This window comes from Bufo gargarizans, chromosome 5 (assembly GCF_014858855.1).
Source record: "Bufo gargarizans isolate SCDJY-AF-19 chromosome 5, ASM1485885v1, whole genome shotgun sequence".
Lineage (NCBI taxonomy): Eukaryota > Metazoa > Chordata > Amphibia > Anura > Bufonidae > Bufo > Bufo gargarizans.
In genome coordinates, this window is record NC_058084.1 from 147857522 (window position 1) to 147875786 (window position 18265).

Below are 18265 nucleotides of genomic sequence, written 5' to 3' on the forward strand. Positions count from 1 at the left end.
ACGTTCTGATCCACAAAATGCGGAAAGCACACGGACCATGTTTTCGTGGTCCGCAAATGGATACAGTCATGTGAACGCACGCTTATAATGTATTATTATAAAAAACGATGCTCGCATTTGTGGTCCTTTACTGAGAGAGTAGTGGTAGCTGCAAATACAGTGAAGGAGTTTAAGCATGCATGGGATAGGCATAAGGCCATCCTTCATATAAGATAGGGCCAAGGGCTATTCATAGTATTCAGTATATTGGGCAGACTAGATGGGCCAAATGGTTCTTATCTGCCCACACATTCTATGTTTATAGATACTTCTTAATTTGTTCAGTAACTGTACCATTGTGAACATGTCACTGTACCTGGATAGTGCTGTACCAACTAACCACGTTATTAGACTGCTTTATCTGATAGTTTTGGTTTCTAGCTAATACTCTATAGGTCACTAAATCACATACTCCTCCTCCCCCAAAAAAATAATACATTAAATAAAAAGAAGGTTGTAATGAAACTTATTAATAAATTTTTATTCAGACAAGCAGATATTCTTGTATTACGACTGAGCTTTAAACATCATGATTAAAGACTGCGGCACTCCAAGGAGTACAACAGATATGTACATTTATATGAAGACCAATAGTGATGCACCTCATAGTTGATCATGATCAAGTTAGAAAAAAAAAAAACTTGACTTGAAGCACATGAATCAATACATATCCTTCAGGTCATGACCAGCATGAAAACAAATGAGAACAGAGGTACTTAACAGCAATGTTGCCTGCCTAGAAGTACAGCAATATGCTGCATTTAAGGATTAAAATCAGTATCTAATGTAGTGTTAGCACTGAGCCCTTAAGAAAGAAAAAAAAAAAAGGGTACACTGCCCTTTATTTCTCAGTTAACACACATCCCAATAAAGAAACTATTCACACGTTAAGAAAGACGGGGGGATACACTCAATAAAAACCCCATTTGCCCCTAATACTGGAAATTCTCTACAATGATTGGGAACAGATTGATTAGTAGAAGTCACTGCAGGTTATGGCCCATAGATACATAATAGTGCTACAGCATATGGCAAGCCACAGAACCCATTCCTAATGTCGGCCCCTCCATCGAATGGCGTTTTATGGCACAGTACATATATGCGAGCACTTCAGTACCAGCTCCAGCAGTGAAAGATGTAGGAATCTAGACTAGAGCTTTATGCCCTCACAGATATAAATGTACTCATCGGTCAGTTCAAGTTTCTTGACATCTCAGGAAGACAAGACTTAAGGCTTTGGTGGCAATCCTCTGAGAGTTCATAGTTTTTTCTTCCCTCCTAAAGTAGAATAGGAACAACAAGACGTGAAAGGCCAATAACACGGTCCTGGGACAGAGTTCAGGCTGACCTTTGCTGGACAAGAATGCCTACTAGTAGGTGGAAGAAGCGGTGCTCATGGCATCATCTGCAAGTTTGGTGCTAGCAGGGTGTATACTGGCAAAATACTTGACATCGTTGTCATAATCCATCTGTAAAGCCACAATCGTCTGCTCCACAGCTTCTTGGTGAGAGTTGGCAGAGGTTAAGAAATACTCTAAGGACAGAAGGTGACAAGTATGCATTACAATGAGAAACAGTCATCCAGAACACGTGTAGGCAGAAGATGAGGGGAAGGTGGACAACCGCCACAGGAAACCAAATCTGCTCGGATTTTAGCTCCAGACAATGGAGTATGTGTAGTTGAAACTGAAAAACCTCAGCAGAGACCACAGAGGTTTTTGCAGTGCTTTGCGTGGTGGCTTTTGATGTCATCAAAATGAGCCATGTGAACACAGCCTTACTAATGTGAGGCACATGGAGGTACTATCACTAATGAGGCACATGGTTTCTTACTGTAAATGTGAAATACAAGGAGGTACTTGAACCTCACATTAGTAATCCAGTTTAGTTGATATGTGCCTCACATTCGGCACAATGGGGTTAATAATGAGGCACATTGAGTTTTTAATGCACCAACCGCATGTGCATCCCATTAAAAATAATCCCAAGTACTTCTAAGGCTACTTTCACACTGGCGTTTCTGGGTCCGCTTGTGAGATGCGTTTCAGGGCTCTCACAAGCGGCCCAAAACGGATCAGTTCAGCCCCAATGCATTCTAAATGGATAAGGATCCGTTCAGAATGCATCAGTTTGGCTGAGTTTTGTCTCCGTTAAGTTTTTTAGACAGTCACTAAAATGCAGCTTGCAGCGTTTTGGTGACCGTCTGACTATGCGGAGCCAAACGGATCCGTTCTGACTTACAATGTAAGTCAATGGTGACGGATCAGTTTTTCACTGACAATATGGTGCAATTGAAAACGGATCCGTCCCCGTTGACTTTCAAATGTAAGTCAAGAAGAGTCCGCTTTGACGTAGACTTTTTTTTATGAATAATGCAAACTGATCAGTTATTAACGGATAAAAGTGTTTGCATTATTCCTGTGGATCTGTCTGTGCAGATACAAGATGGATCCGCACAAAACGCGAGTGTGAAAGTAGCCCAATAATGAACCCCATGCACTTCAAGGTAACCCCAGGTTCTAAACCTAGGATTCCGCTTAGACGTTCACCTTATGGCAGACCTAAGTAAGTCGATGTAGACTATTAAGGTACACATTAAGGCCTTTGCTCACCTTTCTCCAACAGTGTTTGCTTTAACGTCTTAGCAAGAAGGACTCTGACATTGGGTACTCTATCAGAAGCAAGCTGCAGTAGATGTGGCATTAAATGCATAGCAAATTGCTCCATAGGAAGACAGTCCTCTTCAAGGAGAGCCTGTAAAGGCAAACATGGGATAATTCTATTACATTTTATATAAAACATACAAGCTGAGGTGAATCCAGATAACAGATGCCTCGTCTAACTATATCTTATTTCATTCTGACAACTGTAATAGGGTAGAATAATATCCGGCTGCTCTAGTTCTGTGATCAACTGTAATTTCCAGGGAACCTATTGAGGCTACATGGTAATACATAGTAGTGTGGAGTCAGTGAGAGCTGCACCTTGGGGCTACTCTGTCACATGTGTAATTGCTTGTCCTGATGGGACAAATGCTTTAAAGGAGCTTCCCAAGATTTTCCCAGTATCTGATCGGTGGGGGTCCGACACCCAGGACCCCACCAATCAGCTTTTCGAGAAAGAAGTGCTCACAGTTGCGCAGTGGCCTTCTCACAGCTTCTCCTAGGCCAGTGAAGACACGTTCATCGGTCACATGGCCTAGGCGCAGCTCAGCCCCATAGAAATAATGGGGCCGAGCTGTGATACCAAGCACAGCCGCTATATAAAGTACGGCACTGTGCTTTGTAAGCTGAGAGAAGGCAGCGGCAATCACAGGAGCGATGGTGCCTTTTCAAACAGCTGATCGGCAGGTGTCTCGGATGTCAGATCGCCATCAATCAGATACTGATGACCTAGCCAGAGCAGAGGTTATCAGTAGTAAAATATGTCAGAAAACTCTTTTAAACACACACATAAGATATGTGGGATCTGAAGTAAGCCACAGATATTGAATGGTTTTCAGAAAAATTATATACGATAGTACAAATTACTTGATTGTTACCAAAGCCAGATAATAGATGGCCCAAGACATACACTGCTGCTAATCCTGCCATTAGCATACAAACTCGACATGTGACCCCTAGTATTTAGGGGAACCTTAAAATATAACATAAGAACTTCATTATCTATATTTCCCCAATATCCTGTCTTTTAAAGAGTCTTCTACCAAAAATGAAAGGGATTGTCCAGAATCAGCAGAGAATGGAATACACTGCACCCCTGTGATCAGCTTTCTTGGGGTAGCTCTGCCTCCTATGTAGTGAATGGAGCAGGCAACGGCAGTGTTGCTTCCACTGAAGTCAATAGAGAACAGTGCCGCAGTTACCAGGTCCGTCCACTACCCTACAGATGGGGCTGTGTAGATTTTGTGCCGCAGCTACCACAAAACAGCTGATCGGCTGGAGTTTAGAAAAACTGGGGTGCAAAAAAATTGCAGGCCACATGCTATGGTATATGACGCATACGAGAACCAATGTATTGATAACCAACCTGACATATGAACACAAATGTTTGTCGTCCTGACCATTTAAGGCTCTTGCAGAACTGCTCCACAAGCCTATTCATCAGGTCCAGGGCCAATGTTGGACTGGGAGCCAAGTACAGCTTCTTAACTATCTCACTAATCTGCAAATAAAACCATTGAAAATAAACAAGCCATTTTTTAACTAGATATTACTGATGCTTACACCATCATGTAAATAGAGAAGGTAAAGATGGAAGCTGGCCATACACATTAGATGGGCATCAGCAATCTAAATGTGTATGGTGGCAATCTGACTCTCCCTCAACAGCAAATGTCAGGAGAAATAAGCATCAGGCATGTTGGACGTCAGCCTCTCTCCTATTTAGCCGAGCCAAGCACAGATATGTATGGAAGGATCAGATGGATCGCTATCCCATGTGCATGGCCAGCTTAAAGGGTAACTGTCATTTTTATATTTTTTATGTAATTGGATTTGTCTAAGTTTACTTTAGTTCCCTAGTTAATACTTTTGTATAGGTATTGAATTACCTAGTAATTGCAGCATGTTCTTTCCTCCTCCACGCATTTCAGTGGTGCGGCTAAAACAGTGTTGCTATATGGTGTCCATCTCCTATCTTCTATACACAGAAGACTGAGGACATAGTAGTGGGCAGTCCCGAACACTATGTGCGCGCTCCCGTCGGACTGGGATAGCGCCGATATTCGCGATTAAAATTTGTTATTAGAATATTCGCCATCAGCTACTCATGAGGAAGCAGATTGGTTGGGATGAGGCTGCGCGTTCCCGAGATAAGCTGAATGAATTCTGGGCAAGTTAGGGAAGGAGGCCTTAGCCTCAGGGTAAGGGCATCGGTGGATACTTGAGAAGATAGTCAGAAAGAAGGTCTTGTGAGGAGCGGTGGCTATGGACGGAATCTTATTAAACAAGTGGTATGTGAACACATTAATTAGTGATTATGGATCATCATCACAGCAACAACATATGAAAATAGAATTTTGAGTGAAAATGTGACAGTTATCCTTTAACAGAGTCCAAGCGGTTTCAAAGCATATACGGTACATTTAGCTCTTTTAATAGACAGCCTAAGCAGCAAATATTTATAACCAACTAGAAATATTGTACCACAAATGGCAATAAGATAGATGCCCAATACAAAACCCACGCAATAGTTGGAGGACACTGGCTGGACAGAAAGGACACTCACCAGTTTAAATGATATCCAGCGGACAGATGATACTTTATCTCCACAAAGAGTTAAAGCGATTGGTAGTAAATAGTCATAAACATCTCTTGGACTGTACAGTTCAAGTAGAAGGATCAATTGCCTAGAAAGTTCAGCAAAATGCATACATAACAGTTATTTCATTCAGTGACGCTATACTATAAAGGCCATGCAGACTCGGGGTAAAATGTAAATCTACTACAGCAGTAATATTCATCATATAGGGAAACTACAACTCAAAGCATGCACCCAGTAGTTCCATCATATCTGGTATGAACCAGGGGCAGATTGGCAATGTACCCCCACTGGGGAATGGGACGACTGCCCGCGACTAAGCAGTGGGCCGCAGGCCCTGCAATGTGTGTTAGTGTACAGTCCAAGACACAGGGTCCTGCTGTGCTGGATGCCGGCCTCATAGCCTAATGTTGTGCAAACACCTTGCGATGTTGTGTGTGGTCACTGCCAGACACCTCAGGTTTGGGATCTGCAGTACAAGTTGGATCACTGTGCCCCATTCTTCTAATCAGATACTTCATTAGTGCAGAGGCTCTCCTCTGCACCTCTGATCCAATCCCCAGGATACACAACACTGACACAGCGCCGACATATTGATCCCATATTTAAAGTTTCATGGGGCTAAAAAAAAAGAAAAAAAAAGAAAAAAAAAAAAAAACACAACAACAACAAAAACACTTTGCTTTCAATTCGGCGTGTATGCCCCTTCTACGTGTCACAGATGGGAGCTAGTGGCTTCAAAATTTGATAGTCTGCAGATCTTAGCCACACTTGGTACTTCCCCAATTTGCATAACCTTATGGCTTGTCCTTGTTGGTGTTGCCAGTTCAATGTTGAGGAGTACAGATGGGCAAATATGAGTTTACCTTGCTCTGAGGGGGAAGATGTTATCTGGAGGCTATTCTGCATGATAATAGTAGGAATAGTAGGTGTAGAACTGTGATAACAGTATGACAACTCTATTCTCTTGATAGGGCTAGATAAAGAGGGGGGGGGGGGCCGTCTCTGATTGCAGTGATGGTCTGAGGAAAAAGGTAAAGGGTTTGTCACCTTTTTACTAGTTACTAGTTTACTACCTCCTCAGGATAGGTCATCAATATCAGATCAGCTTTTTGAAGAGAAGGTAGCACACATAAGAGCATGACTTCTCTGCTCTTTTTACCTGCTCACCGCAGCAATTGCAGTGGTGAGCAGAGTAATTAGAAGTATGGCGGCCCAATAAACTTCTATGGGACGACTGTCTGTTCAAGTGCTTACTACAGAGCCGTCCCACAGATGTGAATGTGGACGCCATACTGGTAATTACACTGTTTGCCACTGCAATTGATGCAGCAGGCAGGTAAACAGCGCAAACAGCTAATTAACGGGGATGCCAGAAGTCAGACCCCCGCTGATCTGATACTGGATGACCTATACTGCGGATAAGTCATCATTAGTAAAAAGTGGTCAACCCCTTTAAGACAAACTGTTTGCCTTGCTAAAAGTCGCCAGGATAGGAAGTAAAAACACATGGAGTGACTTCAAATATTTATATCCTTGAAACCATCTAGGTATCCCTTTTAATATTACATGATAAAAACATTAACTTATTTCTTGGAGCTTCCTACACACATCGGAAAACTGTAGGCTACAGCAAAGAAGCAGAAAGAACATAATGTGACAGGTCCTGGGCAAGTGTATTTGGCATTGCCCTCCACTGAGTACTCAAGATATAAAGTCTAGTTCCAAGAAGCACTTACTCTGCCAATTCTGCCCTGAAACGCCAGTTCCGACAGTTATCAGTCACCAAGAATTCTTGGAGCTGATAAAGGTATTCTCGTCTTCTGTCAGGCTGAAGAAGCTGGAAAAAATAAGTATATCTAAATGTCATTTATAAATGCTCAGTGTCATTTCGATTGCCCACTTTCTATATACCCCGTTAGAGCATATTTAATGACCAGACATTTCAGTGATGTTTTTTACATTGGTTACATGACTAACATGCTTTTTAACTTTTATGCTATAATTGATATTTGTCTTTTTATTTGTAACAGATCAGGTTGTTTTTTTTAAAAATATAACCATAGAATTAGTTTTTTGTTTTCAAATTTTTTTTTTTTGAATTAGTGATTACACAAGAAACAAAATAATTTTTACAGGTAAATTGTACACACTCACTTTTAAAAAGTCATAGAGATGTTTTAGGACGCCTATCCTGACTTCATCGAGGTCCTTTAGAAACCCATTGAAGATTGGTAGCAAATCGGCAGCAGTAAGGGAATCGCCAAGTATTAATGCTAGTTCATGAATGGAAAAGGCCAATGTTCTCCGTACCTTCCACTGATGAACACAAAAATACATTAGATTTCACTTGTAGATTTCAGAGCTTAGTAGCAAAGAGCTCCGATATATATCTACCTGCATATCTGCTGCTAGTGTCTCATAAGTGTCCCTTAGACAGTGCCAGTTCTGTCTACCCAGTGTAAGGGCCACTCCTGGAATGCTATAGGCACAATGCTTGGCAATCTCTGTGTCAACAGTCTGGGCACGGGATGGGTCAGTCATTGATAGATACTGATCCAATAAGGCCTGAGGTACAACATCCTATGAACACAAAAGAATCGTGGTAGAATATTTACAGTTCGGATATTGGGAATGCACAGATAAGAAACCCTCTCTCCACTCACCTGCACTTTGGATTTTTTTTCTTCGTCAGGGCTATAGCCACTACTAGTGCTCAAGTCAGAATCATTGTGGATGTAGCGCAGGGTGGACTGCATGCACTGTAGATGGTCATCATCAAACCCATTTTAAAGAGAAAGGACACAAAATTAAAATGGTCTTTGCACACTCTGCAAGTTGGAAATAGCACGCCAAAGTGGTAATTCACTTTAACCACTCCCAGCCTGGGCCATTTGCCCCCTTCCTGACAGAGCCTAATTTAGAAAATCTGACATGTGTCACTTTATGTAGTAACAACTTTAGAATGCTTTTACTTATCCAAGCCATTCAGAGAGTGTTTTCTCGTGACATATTGTACTTCATGTTAATGGTAAATTTGAGTCGATATGTTTTACCTTTATTTATTTAAAAAAAAAAAAAAAAATAACGAAAATTTGAAACCCCCCCCCACTATTTTCTAAATTTGAATCTCTGCTTTTAAGACATATAGTGATGCCTCACAAAATATTCGATAATTGACATTCTTCATATATCTACTTTATGTAGCATCATTTTGGTAATGTCATTTTATTTTTTTTAGCACGTTAGAAGGTTTCGTTTTAGAAGCAATTTTTGAAGAAGTCAACTTTAAGGACCAGTTCAGTTCTGAAGTCACTTTGTGGGGCTTACATGATATAACCAACCCATAAATGACCCTATTTTAGAAAAGACACCCCTCAAACTATTCAAAACTAGTTTTAGAAATGTTTTTCCATTTTAATCATTTTTTTTCCTGAAACACATCAAGGGTTAACAAAACAAACCTCAATATTACCTTGAGTCTGCAGTTTGCAGAAACACCCCATATGTGGTCAAATATCGCTGTTTGGGCACACAACAGGGCACAGAATGTAAGGAGCGCCATAAGGTTTTTGGAGGGCAAATTTTGCTGGAATGGTATTTGGGCACCATGTTGCATTTAAAGAGACCCTGAGATACCCCCACAGTGAAAGTGACCACATTTAGTAAACTACACCACCCATGGAATTTTTAAGGGGTGTAGCAAGCAATTCACTCAACAGGTGTTTCATAGAATTTTTTATACTTGGGTCAATGGGTGGTTGGGAAGTGGATAAAGAGGAGCTTTCACCTCTCCCGCCTGGTTAATAGCTTCATGCATCCCCATGTAATAATTCTGGAGCATCTATTCTTATGTCAGTATGTTGTGCTGTTCCTTTATTATTTCTACTAGAAGTTATGAATGAATTGCTATTAGCCTTCGGTAAGGGTACAGAGGGGAGGAAACCAGGTTGGGGGGGGGTGTACCTGCACAGACTGAAAATGGCAGCACTGACTGGATAGAGCAAGTCTGTGCAGGTACACCCCCCCCCCCCCCCAACTGGTTACCTCCCCCTCTGTACCCTTACTGCAGACTGCTAGCAATTGCTAGTTGCTTAAAGGGTTTCTATCATCAGAAATTCTGTAATGTAGCTGACTGACATTAGCGATGTGCCAATGTCAGCAGTACATAACAGTGTTCTTTATACTTTTGTCCCTGCCGCCGTTCTCCTAGAAAAAGAAAAAATTTAAATATGCTAATAAGCCTCTAGGTGCTATGAGGGCATTGATTCAGCACCTAGAGGCTCGGTCTACTAACCATTTATCCTGCCCAGGTCCTCCGTTTAGCCCACCCAGCTCGGAATACAGAAGTGAACGGTGCAGGCGCAGGATTTCTTCAGCGATCCAGCTAACTCAGACGTCACTCAAGAGGACCTGGGCGTGCTAAACGGAGGACATGGGCGGGATAAATGGTTTGTAGACTGAGCCTCTAGGTGCTGAATCAATGCCCTCATAGCACCTAGAGGCTCATTAGCATATTTTAAAAGAGTGTTTTTTAGGAGAATGGCGGCAGGGACAAAAGTATAAAGAACACTTATGTACTGCTGACATTAGCACATCGCTAACGTCAGTCAGCTACATAACAGAATTTCTGATGACAGAAACCCTTTAAGAGGATCTGAAGAGAAGAATGTCAGAAAATCCAGATGTGCAAACCTTATCATACCCAAAAAGACTGGAATCACTGCCAAAAGGTGATTCAACCCTTTTATTCAAGTCCTGAATAAAAAGCCTGAATACTTAAGTCAATGCAAGACTTTGACATGTGAAAAAGAGAGGCGACTTAGGGTAGTTTTAACCTATAGTGGTTGGAATAATGCAGATGTTTCTGTAGCAGTTATGTTTTTTTTTTTTTTTAAGCTATAGCCAGAAGAGAATTCAAGGAATGGGAAATATAAAGTGAAGGAATCAAATTATATACATCTCCCTACCGCTGGATCCAAACCTGAAATAAAAACTGCAGGGACGTGTAAAAAAATAAAAATAAATAAATAATATGCTATGTGTGAAACCACCCTTATGAACACTTTAAACACTGAAGCCCCATTAATGAAATCTGTTTATACAGTGTTTCTTACCTCTATGGAATCACTGATTAAAGGGAAGGAGTCATCTTGTGAGACTTTGAAGTTTATTCTCCCTGTCCCAATTGTGTCATTGCGGTAGATGATCTCCTGATTCAAGTGAGAGGATTTTTTGTCTTCCTGAGTTTCTAAGCTGGAAGCTTTAAGGGCAGCAGTGAGGACATCAACTTGTGCTATATATAAGAAAAAAAAACACAACAAATCAGTATAGCAAAGGCTGACAATCTGCTGTTAAGGAGATTTACCACATTTGAGTGTAGGCAATTTCACCAACATTGAAAAATAATACTTATGTCTTGGTTTGCTGGCCATTAAAGAGTCAAAAAAATATATATTTATAATAGATTGGTTACCAAGATTATACCCAGAGGAAAACATTGATCATGTATAGCTACATTAGTAAGAAGTCAACAACTAGTAAACTGGTATAATGGGCGCCCTCCTTTACAGACAGAACCAGGAAGTAAAACTGTCCATGCTGCTCCCCCGCTTCAGTACCTTTTCCAGTTTTAACGTTTTCGTTTTTTACTCCTCGCCTTCCTAGAATAACAACTTTATTTTTCTGTTCACATGGCTGTACGAGGGCTTCTTTTTGTAGAATAAGTTATACTTTCATTTTTTGCAGGATGATCTGTTTTTATTGATCACTTTTCAATTAATTTTGTTTGGGAGGGGAAGCAATAAAAAAAAAAAAAAAAAAAAAAAAAAAGAATAGTCCGTTTTCATTTTTTTCCTATTATGCCGTAAGGGATAAATATTTTTATATTTTAACTAGTGTTGGACGAACTTGTGTTTTAAGTTCGGCGTCTAAAGTTCGCGTTATCGAAGAATTGCGTTATGGATTCCGCTACCACGGACCATAACAGAATTTAGAATCCATAACGCGATTCTTCAATAACCTGAACCCGAACTTTAGACGCCGAACTTAACCACTTCAGCCCCGCTAGCTGAAACCCCCTTCATGACCAGAGCACTTTTTACACTTCGGCACTACACTACTTTCACCGTTTATTGCTCGGTCATGCAACTTACCACCCAAATGAATTTTACCTCCTTTTCCTCTCACTAATAGAGCTTTCATTTGGTGGTATTTTATTGCTGCTGACATTTTTACTTTTTTTGTTATTAATCAAAATGTAACGATTTTTTTGCAAAAAAATGACATTTTTCACTTTCAGCTGTAAAATTTTGCAAAAAAAACAACATCCATATATAAATTTTTCGCCAAATTTATTGTTCTACATGTCTTTGATTTTAAAAAAAAATGTTTGGGCAAAAAAAAAAAAAAATGGTTTGGGTAAAAGTTATAGCGTTTACACACTATGGTACAAAAATGTGAATTTCCGCTTTTTGAAACAGCTCTGATTTTCTGAGCACCTGTCATGATTCCTGAGGTTCTACAATGCCCAAACAGTAGAAAAACCCCACAAATGACCCCATTTCGGAAAGTAGACACCCTAAGGTATTCGCTGATGGGCATAGTGAGTTCATAGAACTTTTTATTTTTTGTCACAAGTTAGCGGAAAATGATGATGATTTTTTTTTTTTTTCTTACAAAGTCTCATATTCCACTAACTTGCGACTAAAAAAAAAAAAATTCTAGGAACTCACCATGCCCCTCACAGAATACCTTGGGGTGTCTTCTTTCCAAAATGGGGTCACTTGTGGGGTAGTTATACTGCCCTGGCAATTTAGGGGCCCAAATGTGTGAGAAGAACTTTGCAATCAAAATGTGTAAAAAATGGCCGGTGAAATCCGAAAGGTGCACTTTGGAATATGTGCCCCTTTGCCCACCTTGGCAGCAAAAAAGTGTCACACATCTGGTATCGCCGTACACAGGAGAAGTTGGGGAATGTGTTTTGGGGTGTCATTTTACATATACCCATGCTGGGTGAGAGAAATATCTTGGCAAAAGACAACTTTTCACATTTTTTTATACAAAGTTGGCATTTGACCAAGATATTTCTCTCACCCAGCATGGGTATATGTAAAATGACACGCCAAAACACATTCTCCAACTTCTCCTGAGTACGGCGATACCAGATGTGTCACACTTTTTTGCTGCCAAGGTGGGCAAAGGGGCACATATTCCAAAGTGCACCTTTCGGGTTTCGCAGGCCATTTTTTACACATTTTGATTGCAAGGTACTTCTCACACATTTGGGCCCCTAAATTGCCAGGGCAGTATAACTACGCCACAAGTGTCCCCATTTTGGAAAGAAGACACCCCAAGGTATTCCGTGAGGGGCACTGCGAGTTCCTAGAATTTATTTATTTTTGTCACAAGTTAGCGGAAAATGATGATTTTTTTTTCTTCTCTTTTTTCCTTACAAAGTCTCATATTCCACTAACTTGCGACAAAAACTAGCCTAGATGCGCAAAGGTGCCCAAATTCCTTTTAGGAGGGCATTTTTAGACATTTGGATCCCAGACTTCTTCTCACGCTTTAGGGCCCCTAAAAAGCCAGGGCAGTATAAATACCCCACATGTGACCCCACTTTGGAAAGAAGACACCCCAAGGTATTCAATGAGGGGCATGGCGAGTTCCTAGAATTTTTTTTTTCGCATAAGTTAGCGGAAATTTTTATTTTTTTTGTTTTTTCTCACAAAGTCTCACTTTCCGCTAACTTAGGACAAAAATTTAAATCTTTCATGGACTCAATATGCCCCTCAGCGAATACCTTGGGGTGTCTTCTTTCCAAAATGGGGTCAGTTGTGGGGTGTTTGTACTGCCCTGGCATTTGAGGGTCTCCGCAATCATTACATGTATGGCCAGCATTAGGAGTTTCTGCTATTCTCCTTATATTGAGCATACAGGTAATGAGATTTTTTTTTCCGTTCAGCCTCTGGGCTGAAAGAAAAAAATGAACGGTACCCCTTGCCGAATAAGGGTGACACCAAGTCCCAAACTGTCTTCCCACTGCTCCCCAGGTAGTCAGGGCAACCGACCGGCTCCAGGGTCTGATCTTTTCCCTCATAGATCCGAAATTTGTGGGTATAGCCTGTGGCCCTTTCACAGAGCTTATACAATTTGACCCCATACCGGGCGCGCTTGCTTGGGATGTATTGTTTGAAGCCAAGGCGCCCGGTAAAATGTATCAGGGACTCGTCTACGCAGATGTTTTGCTCTGGGGTATACAAATCTGCAAATTTCTGGTTGAAATGGTCTATGAGGGGCCGAATTTTGTGGAGCCGGTCAAAAGCAGGGTGGCCCCTGGGACGGGAGGCGGTGTTGTCACTAAAGTGCAGGATGGCCTCAAAACATGCCCTGGACATAGCAGCAGAGAACATAGGCATGTGATGAATCGGGTTCGTGGACCAATATGACCGCAATTCATGCTTTTTTGTCAGGCCCATGTTGAGGAGGAGGCCCAGAAAAGTTTTAAGTTCGGAAACTTGGACTGGTTTCCACCGGAAAGGCTGGGCATAAAAGGTTCCCGGGTTGGCGGATATAAATTGTGTAGCATACCTGTTTGTTTCGGCCACAACTATGTCTAAGAGCTCCGCAGTCAAGAACAGCTCAAAAAATCCCAGGGCCGAACCGATCTGAGCTGTCTCAACCTGAACTCCAGACTGGGCAGTGAAAGGGAAAACTACGGGTGCGGCTGAAGTTGGGGACTGCCAATCAGGGTTTGCCAGCACCTCTGGGATTCTAGGGGCTCTACGGGCACGTCTTTGCGGTGGCTGCGACGGGGTCACTACTGCTCATGCCACCGTACCAGCTTCAACTGCCCTTCTGGTGCTCGCTACTTCACCAGGTTGTACGGCAGTGCTGGTACTAGGTCCAGGGAGGGCTGGGCTGCTGGTGTATGCCTCACCACGTAATCCGACAGCACCAGCCCCACTCTGCTGCTCTTGAAGCGGATCCTGCGCAACCTGTGGTCTAGCGACACGGGGCCGGGTACGCCTGGTGGTATCAGGGACCTCAGCCTCCTCGTCCGAACTTTGGGTCAGAGAGCCACTGCTTTCTACAGGTTCGTATTCTGCCCCGCTGGATTCATCAGATGAGGGTTCCCACTCCTCATCCGACTGGGTCAGAAGCCTGTAGGCCTCTTCAGAGGAATACCCCCTGTTTGACATTTTGGGCAACTAAATTTAGGGGTATTCCCTGAGACTACCCAAGAAAAAAAAAGCAAGCCTGTCTTACAAAGGGGAGGCTAGCGAAGTACCGGAGGCCGCTGCGGTTGATAAAAAATATCAAAACTGATTTTTTTATCGCCGCAGTGCGTGTAAAGTGATTGTGCGGCGATCACTGCGGTGGGGCGGGCGTGGGCGAACGCACGTGTGGGCGACCGATCAGGCCTGATCGGGCAAACACTGCGTTTTGGGTGGAGGGCGAACTAAAGTGACACTAGTACTATTATAGATCTGACCGTGATCAGTTTTGATCACTTCCAGATACTATAAAAGTACAAATGCTGATTAGCGATACGCTAATCAGCGAATAACGGACTGCGGTGCGGTGGGCTGGGCGCTAACTGATCGCTAACTACCTAACCAAGGGGCCTAAACTATACCTAAAGCCTAACGGTCAATACCAGTGAAAAAAAAAAAGTGACAGTTTACACTGATCACTTTTTTCCTTTCACTAGTGATTGACAGGGGCGATCAAAGGGTTAATTAGGGTTCAGGGGTGTGATCTGGGGCTAGTATGTGTAGTGTTGGTGTACTCACTGTGAAGCCTGCTCCTCTGCTGGATCCAACCGACGAAAAGAACCAGCAGAGGAGCAGGCAGCCATATATCAGATCATATTTACTAATATGATCTGATATCTGGCCTTTGATTGGTTTTTTTTAAAAATCGCCAGCCTGCCAGCCACGATCATTGGCTGACAGGCTGGTGACCTGACCCCCCTCTACGAAATGCTGGCGCGAACTGCGCATGCGCGCGCGCATATTCGCGTCATCTCGCGTCTCGCGAGATGAATCGTATATGCGTGACTGTGCGCAGCGCTGCCGCCTCCGGACCGCACATCTGCGTTAGGCGGTCCGGAGGCGGTTAAAACACAAGTTCGCTCAACACTAATTTTAACCCTTTCAAGACCAAGCCAGTTTTCACCATAAGTACCGAGCCATATTTAGCAAATCTGACATGTTTAACTTTATGTATTACACTTTTTGTGATGAAAGGTAAAAAATTGCATTTTTGCACACTTGATTGGTACCATTTTGGGGTGTGTATATATGTCTACAGTTTTTTTTTTTACATTTATTTCAGTTTTTGAAGACAAAAAATAAATAAATGATGTTTTAGTGTCTCCCTTTTCTGAAAGCCATATTTATCTTTTGGGCAATTGTTTCTATGTAGGAGCTCATTTTTTGTGGGAAGAGATGACTTTGTGATTAAGATGACAAAAAAAAAGTTTTTTGCTTTATTTTTTTTACACGGCGTTCACCTGAGGTGGTAGATTATGAGGCATTTTTATAGAGCAGGTCATAAAGGACGTGGTGATACCTAGTATGTATGTATGTGTGTTTATTTATTTTTTAAAACACAATTTTATGGTGAGGGGCTTTTTTTTCCCTTACATAAAACTTTATTTTTTATTATAAAAAAACCAAACACACTTTTTTCATTTTTTATTTTTGTTCTTGACTGGACTTCACCTTTTCAGGGTTTAATTCTTGTTTCAATTTAGCATATTACACAGTAAGGAGACTCCTGGGCTTCCGTAGCTGGCAGGCTCCGATGCCTGTGCAAGGCATCGGAGGTACCATGGCAACCATCAGCCCCCTGTCAGCGTAGCACGCGGGGGCGGGGCGATGCAGTCAGAGAGAGCCCTCTCCCTCCTGCACACCCCACGGTCAGCGCTGAGCGCATGTGAAAGGGTTAATCCCCTGGCATCACTGCATACGGCGATGCTGGCAGATGCAGCAGGGACATCACGTACATGCACGTGAGGATGAGGCAAGAAGCCACATTCCCATGCGCACATACATGTACGCGAGAACGCGTTAAAGGGTTAATAGTATGGGCATTTTGGGATGCGGCAGTGACTGATGTTTATTTTGGATTATTTTGATTACAGAGGAAAGGGGAGCGATTTGGATTTTTATATATTTTTAAAAAAAATTCTCATCATCGACAGATTGCAATTTCTATTTAGCAATGGAATTAAACACATTGCTATATGGAAAATTCTGTATATTACAATGTAGTGCTGCCACCTGCAGGCCTACATTGGAATATACATGTGAAAGGCCCAGACCTTTCACAGCAAATGAATCCCCCGATCGATTGGTGAGGGACCCTTTCCAAAGCACAGTGCTTCTGTTTTTTCATCTCTCAGATGCCATGATCGGTGGTGCCCACACAAGCGACAGCATCACCCAATGAACAAGTGTTTCTCTCGTTCATCGACGGTGCATTGAAATGGGTCACAGGGAAGAGGTCACAGTGCTCCGGAGTGCTTAGTCCTCGTAGGCCAGTGACTTCATCGTACACCCATCAAGTGGCCTAGGTGCAGTTCAGTCCCATTCAAAGTGCAATACCAAGCACAGCCACTATACAATGTACAGCTCAGTGCTTGGCGGTGAAGAGACCGCAGCACTCATAGGTCCAGTGAGCGCAGTGGCCTATTCAAACAGCTGATTGGCAGGTGTGCTGGGAGTCCGACCTCCGCCAATGTGATACATATCCTGAGAATAGGCTAAATGGTGAGCGTTTATATACCACACAAATATAATCAATCACTCAAGCAATAAAATAAATAAAGAAAGAAAATAATAATAAAAAAATACAATGCAACAGGACTCTGCAAACCAAATAAAGTACAATAATGCCATAGTCACAAAAAAATATTCAAGTGCTAATGCTACGCTTATTTTATAAAAGAGAGATGCTTGGTAAATGCATTTTGTACAAAACCATTTGGGCCCGTCTGCCAAACGTCAGGGCGATCTCTAAGACGGGAACCTAACACTAAATACTACCTGTTATTATTAAAGCGCCATTCATTCCATAGCGCTGTACACATACATAATACAGACAAGACCGTTATGCGCCATAATGGCCGCCATAAAGTTCAGGAAGTGTTGGTTTCACATGCATGCTGGGTCCACTCTGCCTTTTACCATTTTTGGTGCCATAATGGCCTTAATTACTTCCAGGGGATGCAGGTACCAACATGCATGCCGAGCCCACTCCATACCTCTCCTGGTGCCAGACAGCTTCCAATGAATGCAGTGAGAGCAGGCCAAAGCTGGCAGACGGGCCCAAATGGTTTTGTACAAAATGCATTTGCCAAGCATCTCACTTTATAAAATAAGCGTAGCATTATTTAGCACTTCAATATTTTTTGCAACTATGGCATTATTGTACTTTGGTTTGCAGGGTGCTGTTGCATTGTGTTTTTTTTCTCTATGGTTCTAGCCATGGCAGCGTGAACCTGCGCATTGGGATGTGCTGACTAACCCCCCCTTTTTTTTTTTTCAGACTCAAGCAATAAAGCGCAACATACATCAGTGTAACACATAAAGAAAGGTCAGACATCTGTGCCAAGACCACCAGTGTTTTGATGGGATTTTGGCACATTGCTTCTTAAAAGTTTGCTTTCTCCTAATGGGGCTGTCCAGTTTAGAAAACCTATTTTCATACAGCGTGTTAGGGAATACTGAGCTAACAGACGGGGGGTCCTCTGCTCAGGATCCTCAGTGGACAGAAGTCATAAGTCATCTCTTGCTCTGGAAAACCTGTCATGTGTTTCACATTCAACTCAATGATGTGCATGGGTAATGGGTGGCACTGCAGGGAAACTGGACACTTAGTCCTCTTTCACACGGGCAAGTATTCCGCGTGGATGCGATGCGCGAGTTGAACACATTGCACCCGCACTGAATAC

General features: G+C 42.3%; 1 protein-coding gene across 3 annotated transcripts in view; it reads right to left on the minus strand.

Annotated features, from left to right (window-relative positions):
* Window positions 1–499: 499 nt before the first annotated feature.
* The window catches only part of PPP4R1 (protein phosphatase 4 regulatory subunit 1), a 41023-nt gene continuing 23257 nt past the window's right edge, over window positions 500–18265 (minus strand). For all 3 annotated transcript variants that reach the window (XM_044293795.1, XM_044293794.1, XM_044293796.1), the window contains 9 exons: window positions 10419–10597; window positions 7968–8063; window positions 7699–7884; window positions 7459–7620; window positions 7041–7141; window positions 5269–5389; window positions 4069–4203; window positions 2652–2793; window positions 500–1573 (listed from right to left, as the gene is read on the minus strand). In XM_044293795.1, the coding sequence (XP_044149730.1) occupies window positions 1410–1573; window positions 2652–2793; window positions 4069–4203; window positions 5269–5389; window positions 7041–7141; window positions 7459–7620; window positions 7699–7884; window positions 7968–8063; window positions 10419–10597 (1286 nt within the window). In that variant the 3' untranslated portion in view covers window positions 500–1409. The remainder of the gene's footprint in view (window positions 1574–2651; window positions 2794–4068; window positions 4204–5268; window positions 5390–7040; window positions 7142–7458; window positions 7621–7698; window positions 7885–7967; window positions 8064–10418; window positions 10598–18265) is intronic.